A 14460-nucleotide genomic window follows, 5' to 3' on the forward strand; every position below is an offset into this window, starting at 1 on the left:
CCAATGAATCAAACATTGATCTCCCTCTATAACCAAGGAATCAAACATTGCTCTCTCTCTATAACCAATGAATCAAACATTGTTCTCTCTCTATAACCATTGTTCAATTCTGGTCGCCACACTACCAGAAGGATGTGGAGGCTTTAGAGAGGGTGCAGAAGAGATTTACTAGAATGTTGCCTGGTATGGAGGGCATTAGCTATGAGGAGCGGTTGAATAAACTTGGTTTGTTCTCACTGGAACGACGGAGGTTGAGGGGCGACCTGATAGAGGTCCACAAAATTATGAGAGGCATAGACAGAGTGGATAGTCAGAGGCTTTTCCCCAGGTTAGAGGGGTCAATTACTAGGGGGCATAGGTTTAAGGTGAGAGGGGCAAGGTTTAGAGTAGATGTACGAGGCAAGTTTTTTTTACACAGAGGGTAGTGGGTGCCTGGAACTCGCTACCGGAAGAGGTGGTGGAAGCAGGGACGATAATGATATTTAAGGGGCATCTTGACAAATACATGAATAGGATGGGAATAGAGGGATACGGACCCAGGAAGTGTAGAAGATTGTAGTTTAGTCGGGCAGCATGGTCGGCACGGGCTTGGAGGGCCGATGGGCCTGTTCCTGTGCTGTACATTTCTTTGTTCTTGTTCTTTGTAACCAATGAATCAAACATTGCTCTCAGTCTATAACCAATGAACAAACATTGCTCTCCCCCTATAACCAATGATTCAAACATTGCTCTCCCTCTATAACCAATTAATCAAACATTGCTCTCTCTCTATAACCAATGAATCAAACATTGCCCTCCCTCTATAACCAATGAATGAAACATTGATCTCCCCCTATAACCAATGATTCAAACATTGCTCTCTCTCTATAACCAATGATTCAAACAATGATCTCTCTATAACCAATGAATCAAAGATTGCTCTCGCTCTATAACCAACGAATCAAACATTGCCCTCCCTCTATAACCAATTAATCAAACATTGCTCTCTCTCTATAACCAATGAATCAAACATTGCCCTCCCTCTATAACCAATGAATGAAACATTGATCTCCCCCTATAACCAATGAATCAAAGATTGCTCTCGCTCTATAACCAACGAATCAAACATTGCCCTCCCTCTATAACCAATGAACAAACATTGATCTCTCTCTATAACCAATGAACAAACATTGATCGCTCTCTATAACCAATGAATCAAACATTGCTCTCTCTCTATATACAATGATTCAAACATTGATCTCTCTCTATAACCAATGAATCAAACATTGCTCTCTCTCTATAAACAATGATTCAAACATTGATCTCTCAATATAACCAATGATTCAAACATTGATCTCTCTATAACCAATGAATCAAAGATTGCTCTCGCTCTATAACCAACGAATCAAACATTGCCCTCCCTCTATAACCAATGAACAAACATTGCTCTCCTTCTATAACCAATGATTCAAACATTGCTCTCTCTCTATAACCAATGAATCAAACACTGCTCTCCCTCTATAACCAATGATTCAAACATTGCTCTTTCTCTATAACCAATAAATCAAACATTGCTCTCTCTATAACCAATGAATCAAACATTGCTCTCTCTATAACCAATGAACAAACATTGATCTCTCTCTGTAACCAATGAATCAAAGATTGCTCTCCCTCTATAACCAATGATTCAAACATTGCTCTCTCTCTATAACCAATGAACAAACATTGATCCCGCTCTATAACCAATGAATCAAACATTGCTGTCTCGCTATAACCAATGAACAAACATTGATCTCCCTCTATAACCAATGATTCAAACATTGCTCTCTCTCTATAACCAATGAATCAAAGATTGCTCTCGCTCTATAACCAATGATTCAAACACTGCTCTCTCTCTATAACCAATGAACAAACATTGATCCCGCTCTATAACCAATGAATCAAACATTGCTCTCTCTCTATAAGCAATGGATCAAACATTGCTCTCTCTCTATAACCGATGAATCAAACATTTCTCTCTCTGTCTAACCTATGATGCAGCCAATGTCCTACCTGTATCTTGTCTTCTCTGAATACCCCGTCAATGAGGAGGTACGTCCAGAATACAGGCCATTCACATTCAATATTTTCAAACAATTGAAGTTCAGCGGAATCATAATGCAATCTGCTAGGATCCTAAAAACAGAAGATTGCGATTGAAATACAGAAACTTTTTTAAAATGGTAGTTAACATTCCAATGCTATCATTTTCTAATAATAAATTTGAGATCAGGAATGATTTGCAGCATCGCAGAAAAAAGAGACACATTTGTATTAAGAAGGAAGCTTTTACCAGAATACATTTTCAAATATTAAAAAATGCAAATGAGCTTGAATCATTTTTTTTAAATGTACACAGGCAAGTTAAAAAGTTGAGCAGAATGCCGATGGTTATTCATTGGTTATACGTTTGGGACAACCTCAAGGCCAGACGAGATTGGCAGAGTGTTAACAAAAGGCTATTCATACAAAACATAAGCTGTTGGCACTAATCCTTCTGTCAATGCTCAAAAATCATACTGTACTTATAAAGAATATAATTACCACCACAGACCTAATGTTAAAAAGGTAAAAAATGAATTCTCTAAGTTCTGATTACAGCCAATGTTCCGTTCCGGCCGATTGTGCACCTGTTTTATAAATCTTCAGGCAAGAATGTAAACTCTATTTACCTCTCTTGGAGTTTTGTAACCATCTCTCAAAAATCGACAGCAACCATACCGCCCCTGTACAACAGAAATAAAGTAAACTGTCTGAAAGAAAGCTCCGGTATGTCACATTTGGACAGCACAATACCGGAATATGGTCACAGTTCCCCCCACCCCCTCCAACTCAGCAACGGCAGTCTCAACACACTGGGGGAAACATAGCCCTGGTGCTCAATGTAATGGAGTGATAAACCTGTTCTTTGGAGGTTTCATTGTGCAGTCCCCAGATAAATCACCCCAATTGCAAGTCAAAGCTTGAATAGATAGGCTGGTGCCAACTGGCAAGGGGCGGGGAGATTATCACCCGATTTCACAGGTTAAGTAAACATATTGCAGCAGAACTCCAATTGGGCTCTGTGTCAGAAAGAGAATTTCCCTTTTTACTGCGCCTCTGCTATCCGTAACCATTTGGATTTGGATAGCCGCCTCTGACTCTGATATGATACTTTCCCAGGGTTGAAGAGCCCATAACTTTCACTGTCCAAGATCACACACACAACTGCTCATTGGGAATGAAGTATTTACGAGCTTCCATTGAGCCAATAAAGGGTCAAATGGTGCTAATTTGAAATGCACCCACCTAACGCCCACCAACATCACTCCCTCTGACGACAACCTGCTCAATGGGGAGCTGCCTGCGACTGGTCAGGGTGTCACTTAGCAATCTGGTGTCTGACAACTGCAATCTTGAATAGGGTCCTGAAGGGATTGGTACAGGATCTGTCTGCCCTTGGCAGGCGCCTGTCTATAGTAAGAAAAACCTGTGTCCAATGATTTATGTAGGCCCCAGTTTTCAGGTACGAATGGGCAGAGCATATCCTCTTTAGCCTTATAACAGTGACCCCGCAGTCTGTCAAATGGTGCAGGAAATTAGGCATCTTCTTTTGATTGGGCCAGGGAAGAGCAGGGGCCCTGAAAGCCTTGGTCTCCCCCCTCCCCCCGCCCCCTCTAGCCCCCCCCCCCCCCCCAACCTCCCACCCCCCAACCGTGCACATCGTGCCAGTATTACGATCCTGGCACAGACCACAACATTTGCTTGGATATCGGACAGGAACCCCAATCACTTTTTTTTTATTTGCAAAACTGTGAGGAAAGGATACTTTGTTCCATGCAAAGGTAGGGATCTGGTATATTAAAACAAACTTTATTATTAACACAGTATTAGAATACCTTAACATCACTGAAATACAGCCTACAATTACCAGTTATCTAATGCTTAACAATAAAATGAAATACTTTGGGCGGGATTCTGTGATCCTGAGGCAAAGTGTTGACGCCGTCGCGTTTCCCGACGGTGTCAACACGGCCTCAGGATCAGCAATTCTGGCCCCTACAGGTGACCAGCACGGCACTAGAGTGACACACGCCGCTCCAGCTACTGAACCCCGGCGTCAACTGGGCGCCGCGGGGTCCGCGCATGCGCAGTGGCACCCTTCTCCGCACCAGCCCCGACGCAACATGGCGTAGGGCTAAAGGGGCAGGCGCGGAAGAAAGGAGGCCCCCAGCCCGAGAGGCCGGCCCGTCGATCGGTGGGCCCCGATCGTGGGCCAGGCCACAACGGAGGTCTCCCCCGGGGTTGATCCCCCCCACAGGCTGCCCCCGGACCCTTCCACGCCGACGTCCCGCCGGCTGAGAGCAGGTGTGAACGGCGCCGGCGGGACTCGGTTTTTTTTGTGACGGCCGCCGCGACCCATCCCAGGGCCGAGAAACACACTTTTAAATAAAGTTAAAAAAACAGGATTACTTGCCGACCTCTGGATGAAGAGTTTTTTTTTTTAAACGGCTCGAAGAGAGAGAGAGAGCAGTAAACAGCCTTCAGAGTTCTGTCTGTCAGATTAATGCTGAATCTGAAAGCCTTCTGCAAAATCTCGTGTTTAGCTCAGAACTTCCAGAAAACTAGCTAAAACTGACTGCTACAGAGTTTGTTCCTCTCGTTAATGACATAACCCCCATTCCACTCAAATCCCATGACCTACTTACTGAAGTTTAAACATAATGGGCGCAACTCAGCAACCCGGTTGCATCTGGATCCAGGCACAACGGGTGAATCGCGCAAGAGTTGCAGATCAGGCTTCACGCCGGCCGATTGCGAGACAACTATTACCCTCGCCCAGTGTGATCTAGATCTCACCCTTGCTGGGTGAGATCCAGATCTGCATATTTAAATAAACCTAATGGTTCATTTAAGTAACCAGTTGCTGGATTCACCTGGCGCACGGAATCAACGGCCGTGCCTGCGAGACCTCACCAAGGAGCCATTTAATACTGGTGCACACAAAGGTAGACAGAAGTAATGGCACCTCGGGGGGTTATGCAGGGTATTAGGGACTCTCGGGTGGTTGGGGACAGGGAGGGGTGGTACCCTGGTGCTCCCCCTGGCACTTGGGCACTGCCAGCCTGGCACCTTGGCAGTGCCAACCGGGCACAGTCAGGGTGCCCATGTGGAACTGCCAGGATGACGGGGCATTGCCAGAGTGACAGGGGCACTGCCATGGTTCTAGGCTGGCAGTGCAAGTGTGCCCAAATGACAGGTTGACACTACCAAGGTTTGGATCCAGGGGGGCCTTGCCAGTTGAAGGGGAGTGAGGAGGGTTCCCAGGGGCCTCAGCAATGTTGGGGAGCAGGGGGGGGGGGGGGGGGAAAGATCAGAGCTGCCAATCAAAATGGCATCCCAATCTGCGAACAGCTGTTCATGCTGGTGAGATCAGCTTCCCAGCAGGAAATCGCTCTAAGTGCTGTCTCAGTGGAGAGAAACTCCCGAGGCCCCCAAAAAAGGCAAAGTGTTGTTGGAGCTGCAGCTGCCAAGAATCACCCTGCCAAACGCGACCGAAAGCGGACTTAGTTTCAAATCCTCTGAATCGGGCCCAATGTCTCTAATTAACTACTTCCCAGAAATCATAACAAAAACCCATTAGGCCTCTCCTTGTAAACATAAACATGGAGCGCGATTCTCCCAAAGGGAGACAAAGTCCCGAAACCGGAGTGAAAACCGGAGTGTTTCACTCCGGCGTCGGAGCCCGCTCCCAGCCCCCTATTCTCCGGGGGGGTAGGAGCGGGGTCCCGTATTTTACGCATGCTGGGTCTTGGCGCCGCGTAAAAAGCGGCGCCGTGTAAATGACGCGGCCGGCGTCGTGTAAATGAAGTCACCCGCGCATGCGCGGTTGCCGTCCTCCCCGAGGCCGCCCCGCAAGAAGATGGCGGATGGATCTTGCGGGGCGGCGGAGGAAAGGAGGTCCTCCTTTAGAGAGGTCGGCCCACCGATCGGTGGGCCCCGATCATGGGCCTGACCCCATCAGAGGCACCCCCCCGGTGAAGAAACCCCCCTCCCCCCTACACAGGCCGCCCCCCCCAGCGTTCCCGCACAGTTCCCGCCGGCAGCGACCAGGTGTGGACAGCACTGGCGGGAACCTGTCGTGTCGGAGCGGCCGCACGGCCCATCCGGGCCGGAGAATAGCGGGGATACCGGAGAATTGCCGTTGTGAGTGTCTCGGGCGATTCTCCGGCTGGCGAGGCGCAGAACTCGACAGGGCCGTTCTCGCCGGTTGGGAGAATGGCGGGACGGAGTCGGACCGGCGTCGCGCAATATAATGGCACGGCCGGCGATTCTCCCAACCGGCGCGGCCTCGGAGAATCGCGCCCATGGCGTGAAAGAATGATATCACATTTATGACATCTTAATTGCTCCTTCTGCAGCCAAGGTGTCTGTCTTTCTTTCAAACCAGGATTTAAAATAATTACTGCAACAAAAACATATAATACAATATATACACACCAATCTCGGACATTCATCACCAGCCAAAATTGATCAATCTCAGTTCTGAGATTTTTTGTTAACCCACAGCCTCAACTGCATTTTGGGAGAGAGTGTTCTTCTTGGTTTGCATTATCCTTTGTGTGAATAAGTGTTTCCTGACATTACCTCTGAACAGCAGGACTCTAATTTAAAGATTCTGCTCCCTACCCCCTGTAGAGGAAATGGGACAGGTACACAGGACAATTAGGTCCTTCTTCAAAACCGAAGAAAATAACAGCTCAAACTTTGCAACCAGCTCTCAGAATTGAATCCTTTCAGCTGCAATATCTTTCTCATGCAGCTGTGCTCCAGGAGTTTATCCTTACTAAGGTTAGTGCCCAGAACTGAATCCAGTTATAGAGGTCTATAAAATAATGAGGGGCATAGATAAGGTAGATAGTCAACATATTTTCCCAAAGGTAGGGGAGTCTAAAACTAGAGGGCATAGGTTTAAGGTGAGAGGGGAGAGATTCAGAAGGGCCCAGAAGGGCAATTTCTTCACTCAGAGGGTAGTGAGTGTCTGGAATGGGCTGCCAGAGGTAGTAGTAGAGGCGGGTACAATTGTGTCTTTTAAAAAGCATTTAGATAGTTACATGGGTAAGATGGGTATAGAGGGTTATGGGCCAAGTGCGGGCAACTGGGACTAGCTTAATGGTAAAAACTGGGCGGCATGGACTGGTTGGGCCGAAGGGCCTGTTTCCATGCTGTAAACTTCTATGATTCTATGATTCTAGTTACTGCTGATATGGTCTAACCGGAGATAATTACAACTGTAACAAAACATTGATCCCCTTTGTATTCAAGACAAAGGTCAATATTCCATTAGCCTTTTTAATTGTATTTTTGTACCTTACAATAGAATCCTTACAGTGCAGAAGGATGCCACTCCGCCCATCAAGTATGCACCGACCCTCTGAAAGAGCACCCTATGTTGGCCACTCCCCCACCCTATCCCCTTAATCCCGTAACCGCACCAAACCTGCACATCTTTGGACCCTGGGGGAATTTAGCAGGGACAATCCATGTCCGAGTTCAATTCCGACCTTGGGTGACTTTGTGTGTGGAGTTTGCACTTTCTCCGCGTGTCTGCGTTGGGTTTCCTCCGAGTGGTCCGGTTGCCTCCCACAGTCCAAAGATGCGTATGTTGGGTGGATTGACCATGCTAAATTGCCCCTTAGTGTCCAAAGGTTGGGTGGGGTTACAGGGATAGAGTGGGGGACTGGGCCTAGGTAGGGTGGTCTTTTGAAGGTTCAGTGCAGACTGGATGGGCTGAATGGTCTCTTTTTGCACTGTAGGGATTCTATCACAACTCTGCCTCACACCTCCTTAGCTGTTCCCTAACGAAACAGGTCTCCAATTTTAAGTGCTTTCATTGTTGTTAACTACTTCTTATGTGGAATCTTGTCAAATAGGTTCTGAAACTTCATATAAACAACATCTGTGGACACTCCCTTACCTACCCCACTATCTATCTCAGTTAAAGATTGGTCCTAAAGAACAAAGAACAAAGAAAAATGACAGCACAGGAACAGGCCCTTCGGCCCTCCAAGCCTGCACCGATCCAGATCCTCCATGTAAAACTGTCGCCTATTTTCTAAGGATCCGTATCCCTCTGCTCCCTGCCCATTCATGTATCTGTCTAGATACATCTTAAATTACGCTATCATGCCCGCCTCTACCACCTCCGCTGGCAATGCGTTCCAGGCACCCACCACCCTCTGCGTAAAGAACTTTCCACGTATATCTCCCTTAAACTTTTCCCCTCTCACCTTGAACTTGTGACCCCTAGTAATTGAGTCCCCCATTCTGGGAAAAAGCTTCTTGCTATCCTATCCACCCTGTCTATACCTCTCATGATTTTGTAGACCTCAATGAGGTCCCCCCTCAACCTCCGTCTTACTAATGAAAATAATGCTAATCTACTCAACCTCTCTTCATAGCTAGCGCCCTCCAGACCAGGCAACATCCTGGTGAACCTCCTCTGCACCTTCTCCAAAGCATCCACATCCTTTTGGTAATGTGGCGACCAGAACTGTACGCAGAATTCCAAATGTGGCCAAACCAAAGTCTTATACAACTGTAACATGACCTGCCAACTCTTGTACTCAATATCCCTTCCGATGAAGGAAAGCATGCCCTATGCCTTCTTGACCACTCTATCAGCAAGAGGGAATACTAGCATAACAGGAAGAGGAAGTGCTCTTGTAAGGCCGTCTTATTGTACAGCTTCAGAAAACAAACTATCCGGTTTTTAAAAAATTACCTGCAATTTTTTAATTATTTCATTCTTTGTCACATTGACAAGATCCATATCCTCCACAGCAAAAGCCGGGTAGGAAATAATGGACAGAAGTCCGGCATCAATCTCTTTAGATGTTGAAGCTCTTGGTAGCATAGAAAGAAGAATGGACTGGAACAAAAAGAAAACAAGGTGAATCAATTAAAATCAACCAATCATGCTTGGACTGATCATTAAATGGCAGTTCTCTGAACAAACTGTTCCCATGTCATTCTCTCTCGTTTACCTGGCAATGCTGAACTTCATCAGGAAGAACATGAATAACTGACTTGGGGCCTCCCCGGGCACCAAATAAATCCAGCTCATCGATTGCTTCCAGTGCAGCCTGCAGCGACAAGGAATAAGTCGTTAGAATACTATCCCAATAATTACATTCAATTGAAGTGCTGAATGTTGACAGAGGTATTGCTTGTCGAACAATGGGTCAGATATTTGCTGAAATAGGATTGAGACAATTCAAACACATAGAATAACTTGAGGAGGTAGATGGTTGGTTCCACAGAACCATAAACTCTTTACAGTGCAGAAGGCGGCCATTCAGCCCACCGAACCTCTGAAGGAGAACTCCACCCAAGCCCACTACCCCGGCCCATTCTCGCAACCCCGTAACCTAACCTACACATCTTTAGACACTAAGGGGCAATTTAGCATAGTCAATCCACCGAACCTGCATGTCTTTGGATTGTGGGAGGAAACCGGAGCATCCAGAGGAAGCCCACACAGACACAGGTAAAATGTGCAAACTCCACACAGACAGCCACCAAGGTCGGAATTGTACCCTGTCCCTGGCGCTGTGAGGCAGCAGTGCTAACCACTGTGCAACCGCGCCGGGACAAATGATTATTATTAATAAGAAGAATCCTACACTAGTGTCATTATGGGGGAATCTTCAGTGTCAGTCTGATCCGTGCAGCAAAGAAACGGTTCATCCAGGTTTCCCTGCAGCTGCAGGACCCCTAAGCCCTTCATAGAGACAGGTCACCCCCAATGGGCCTCTTTGCAAAGTAAAATCTGCCAGCCTTTGTAACCCGAGCCACTTCTCTGGATTGGCAGCTGTGCGTACACCCACCTGGAGTCTTGTGTATTTTGTTTCTTTGGGCCCTTTTGTTTCTTGAACTGGGCCCTCATTGAGCCGGTGATGTGGGAACCTCACGTGTCGAGAGTTCCCAAGCTGCCACTAAACATCACTGGATAAAAGGAGGCTTCCATCCTTTCGAGCCTAACCAGGAAATATTGGTAACAGCATCATCCCAGCCATATACCAATGCGCTCTGGCCAGGTCCAGTTGGAACACTGGCAGGAATCTGTCTAAACCCTGTAGCCCAGCCTGAATGAAGCGTCATAAATTACAACATGGTTGTAATTTCACTTGTTACGAGGGCCTTCCCACTCTGGGAAGTTCCAGAAATAAGAATATATTACTATCGTGGACCAGGCCCCAACAGTTATGAGGATATCGTACAGAAACCCCAATATTTTATTTTAAGACTGTGAGGAAAGCATATTTTGTTCCAAGAAATAGGGATGTGGTATATTAATACAAACTTCATTATGAACACAGGATTAAAATAACTTCAACATCTTGAAGAAATAACTTACAATTACGAGTTAAACAATGCTTCACAATGAAATGAAACACTCCTAACTACGATCTTTTTATCGCCACTCAAAAAAACCCCATCTTAGGTCAAAATCCACTTTTAAATACTGTTAGCAGCTCAGGGTTACCAGTTGTACACTTGAATGGAGTTCCCTTTAGAAGTCTGATTGGAGGGCATCACAGTGGCACAGTGGATAGCACTGCAGTCTGTCATGAGAATGTCGCTTTAAGAAATGTTTGGCTGCTCATATTACTGCAGTGATGTCAGAGTACGGGTGGAGCTGGGCTGTCTGTCCGCTTTTTACTTTTGTTTTAGGCTGTTGGCTGCAGGGTGTGTTTTAGTTTCATTTTCAGTGTTGGAGCTGAAGCCAGACAGAGCAGGTGCACTGTTGATCTCTCTGCCATGAAAAGACTATGACCGGGATTCTCCGCTGGCGGGATTCTCCGTGATGCCGGTGGGTTTCCCGATGGCGTGGGGCTGCCCCACAATGGGAAACCCCATTGACCAGCTGGTGAAACGGAGAACCCCGCCGGCCGGTCGGGGCAGAAATGTGGCGCGGCGGGGTGGAGAATCCCGGCCTATCTCTTGATCATTTGGTGAATTCAGAATTATGAATGTTCTCAGTAGTGAATGTAAACCTAATGTGCTTCTGTGTTTCTTTTGTCTTCTGGATGTTGTTTGGGAAGTTATTAAGCTTTACTTAGTGTTGTAGTCTTTGGGGGTTGTATTTGAATTAATGGTTGCGAAGATGTTCACTATATGTTTAAAAAGGTTAACTTGAGTTCATAGAATAAACATTGTTTTGCTTTAAAAAATACTTTTCCATTTCTGCTGTACCACACCTGTAGAGTGGACCGTGTGCTCCCCTACCACAATCTATTAAAGGTTGTGGGTCAAGTGAACTCCATGATACACTTTGGGGTTCTCTAAACCCTGGCCCATAACAAGTCTCATGGCGCCGAGGTCCCAGGTTCGATCCCGGCTCTGGGTCACTGTGTGGAGTTTGCACATTCTCCCCATGTTTGCGTGGGTTTCGCCCCCACAACCCAAAGATGTACAGGGTAGGTGGATTGATCATGCTAAATTGCCCCTTAATTGGAAAAAATGAATTGGGTACTCTAAATTTAAAAAAAAGACTGATTGGAGAGAAAGAGAGAAATCCTTCAGGAATCAGCTTGCAGATTCTGGTCTGTGTCAAACAACTGTTTAATTCCCAGGATTTGGCAAAAAGCTGCTTGTCTATTTATCTAGATACATAGATACATAGAAGATAGGAGCAGGAGGAGTCCTTTTGGCCCTTCTAGCCTGCTCCGCCATTCATCACGATCATGGCTGATCATCCAACTCAATAGCCTAATCCTGCTTTCTCTCCATAGCCTTTGATCCCATTCTCCCCAAGTGCTATATCCAGCCGCCTCTTAAATATATTCAAATTTTTAGCATCAACTACTTTCTGTGGTAATGAATTCCACAGGCTCACCAGTCTTTGGGTGAAGAAATGTCTCCTTATCTCTGTCCGAAATGGTTTACTCTGAATCCTCAGACTGTGGCCCCTGGTTCTGGACACACCCATCATTGATAACATCTTCCCTGCTTCTACCCTGTCTAGTCCTGTTAGAATTTTATAAGTCTATGAGATCCCCCCTCATTCTTCTGAACTCCAGCGAGAACAATCCCAACCTAGTCAATCTCGCCTCATATGACAGTCCCGCCATCCCTGGAATCAGTCTGGTAAACCTTCGCTGCACTCCCTCGAGAGCAAGAACATCCTTCCTCAGAGAAGGAGACCAAAACTGCACACAATACTCCAAGTGTGGCCTCACCCAGGCCCTGTATAATTGCAGCAACATATCCCTGATTCTATACTCGAAACCCTCGCAATGAAGGCCAACATAACATTAGCCTTCTTTACCGCCTGCTGCACCTGCATGCTTACCTTCAGCGAATGTGCACAAGGACACCCAGGTCCCGCTGCACACTCCCCTCTCCCAATTTACAACCATTCAGGTAGTAATCTGCCTTCCTGTTTTTGCTTCCAAAGTGAACAACCTCACACTTATCCAAATGATACTGCATCTGCCCACTCGCCCAACCTGTCCAGATCATGCTGTAGGATCTCTGCATCCTCATCACAATTCACCCTCCCACCTAATTTGGCATCATCTGCAAACTTTGAGATGTTACATTTTGTTCCCTCATCCAAATCATTAATATATATTGTGAATAGCTGGGGTCCCAGCACCAATCCCTGTGGTGCCCCATTGGTTACTGCCTGCCAATTTGAAAAGGACCCATTAATCCCTACTCTTTGTTTCCTCTCAGCCAACCAGTTTTCTATCCACCTCAATACATTTCCCCCAATCCCATGCGCTTTAATTTTGCACAATAATCTCTTATGCGGGACTTTGTCAAACGCCTTCTGAAAGTCCAGATATCCCACATCGACTGGCTCCCCCTTGTCGACTGTACTGGTTACATCCCCAATCTAAATTGAACTCCAAAACTGAAATACAACACCTGACTCCTTCAATCTCTGGCTCCTCCCCTTAACTACATTACCTTACTGAAGCTAAATGCAATGTCTCTAATTATCTACTCCCAGGGAACCTTCTTTATATAACAAAATTCCATTTGCCCAATTCAGTTAAACAATATTCATGGTTGGAATGAACGATGATTTCATTTTTACGATGCTTAAATTTCACCTCTGAAGCCAAAATGCCCGGCTGTCTTTCAAACCAGGATTTTTAAAGATATTAGTACAGCAGTCACACACTAACCCAGGCATTTAACCCTTACTGCACCAAATAACATATAATACAATACAACTGACATTCCTACATTCATCACAAGTGTGGTGTCCAAATAAGGATAGGTGGGGTTACTGGGATAGGGTGGAGGTGTGGGCTTAATTAGAGTGCTCTTTCCAAGGACCAGTGCAGACTTGATGGGCTGAATGGCCTCCTTCTGCATGGCAAATTCTATGATTCTATGACATAACTTCTCCTGATAACAGTAACTACTGTGCAAAATATCCGATATAATTTTATAGAAGTGAATCTATTAGTAACCACAGTGAAAGCTGTTAATACACCGAGTCTGCGTTGTTGCACATGTAAATCGTTACATTGACAATGGCACAGCTTTAAGAGTTGATGGGATGACAAGGGACTGGTCAGTGGAATAAACAGCCTCATTAAACTGTCGTGATGTCTGAGAGACTGAATCAGACTGAAGTCCACAGAATTCATTTGTCTCTACTCAGCAGAATTTCCTTTTTCATTCATTTCTAATGGGAATCGTTGGCAAGGCTGGCATTTTGTTGCCCATTGGAAAAAGAATGGAATTCACTCTCAGGAAGTTGGTCATATTCTGGGAAGGAGGAAAAGTGAAAGTGAAGAGGGAATGGAAATGCAGCCCAGAATTCTCCACCATTTGCTAGCGGTGGGATTCTCTGACCCAGTCGGCAGTGCACCCCCGCCCATGGGTTTCCCAGCAGTGGAGAGTAGCTTCAATGGTAATTACCATTGACACTAGCAGGCGCAGAGAATCCTTCGCTAGTGAACGGCGCGGCCAAATTCTCCATCCTTGCTCGCAGCGGCAGAGAGGTGGACTCGCAATGGTGAATCCGGCCACAGACTCAATAATAATTAGGGCAAATAAAACCAATGTGGAAAGATAAATTGTCAGATTGTTTGAATTAATCAATATTAATAAATACAGGAGGCTTTTCTTGAGCAATGTGTATCCAGGCAGCAGAGGTTGATTTAATAGCAGTTATCTCTAACTGGCAATGAAAGAATTTTTGTTTCACTTATTTAGCCATTAAGCAAAGTTCTCGGATGGAATGTTGCAGCCCTAATGTGGTAGGGACCCGGGGCCATAAAATTCAACGAGTCAATCAATACTTCATTGACCTTGGAGGGAATGGAAAATGCTGCTGGTGCAAAATTCCTTTGCATGTTTGAATGAGTTTATTTTATATTTGGTGCTGTGCAATGTGTTTTATGTGATAGCTACTTCCATCACTTCTCCAAAAAT

General features: G+C 45.8%; 1 protein-coding gene across 5 annotated transcripts in view; it reads right to left on the reverse strand.

The window, feature by feature from the left end:
- Positions 1-14460, reverse strand: part of LOC140428213 (phosphorylase b kinase regulatory subunit alpha, liver isoform-like) — a 265545-nt gene that overhangs the window by 166870 nt on the left and 84215 nt on the right. For all 5 annotated transcript variants that reach the window (XM_072514418.1, XM_072514420.1, XM_072514421.1 and 2 more), the window contains 4 exons: positions 9045-9143; positions 8783-8929; positions 2691-2744; positions 2032-2154 (listed from right to left, as the gene is read on the reverse strand). In XM_072514418.1, coding sequence (XP_072370519.1) covers positions 2032-2154; positions 2691-2744; positions 8783-8929; positions 9045-9143 — 423 coding nt within the window. The remainder of the gene's footprint in view (positions 1-2031; positions 2155-2690; positions 2745-8782; positions 8930-9044; positions 9144-14460) is intronic.

Source organism: Scyliorhinus torazame, chromosome 8 (genome assembly GCF_047496885.1).
Source record: "Scyliorhinus torazame isolate Kashiwa2021f chromosome 8, sScyTor2.1, whole genome shotgun sequence".
Taxonomy (NCBI): domain Eukaryota; kingdom Metazoa; phylum Chordata; class Chondrichthyes; order Carcharhiniformes; family Scyliorhinidae; genus Scyliorhinus; species Scyliorhinus torazame.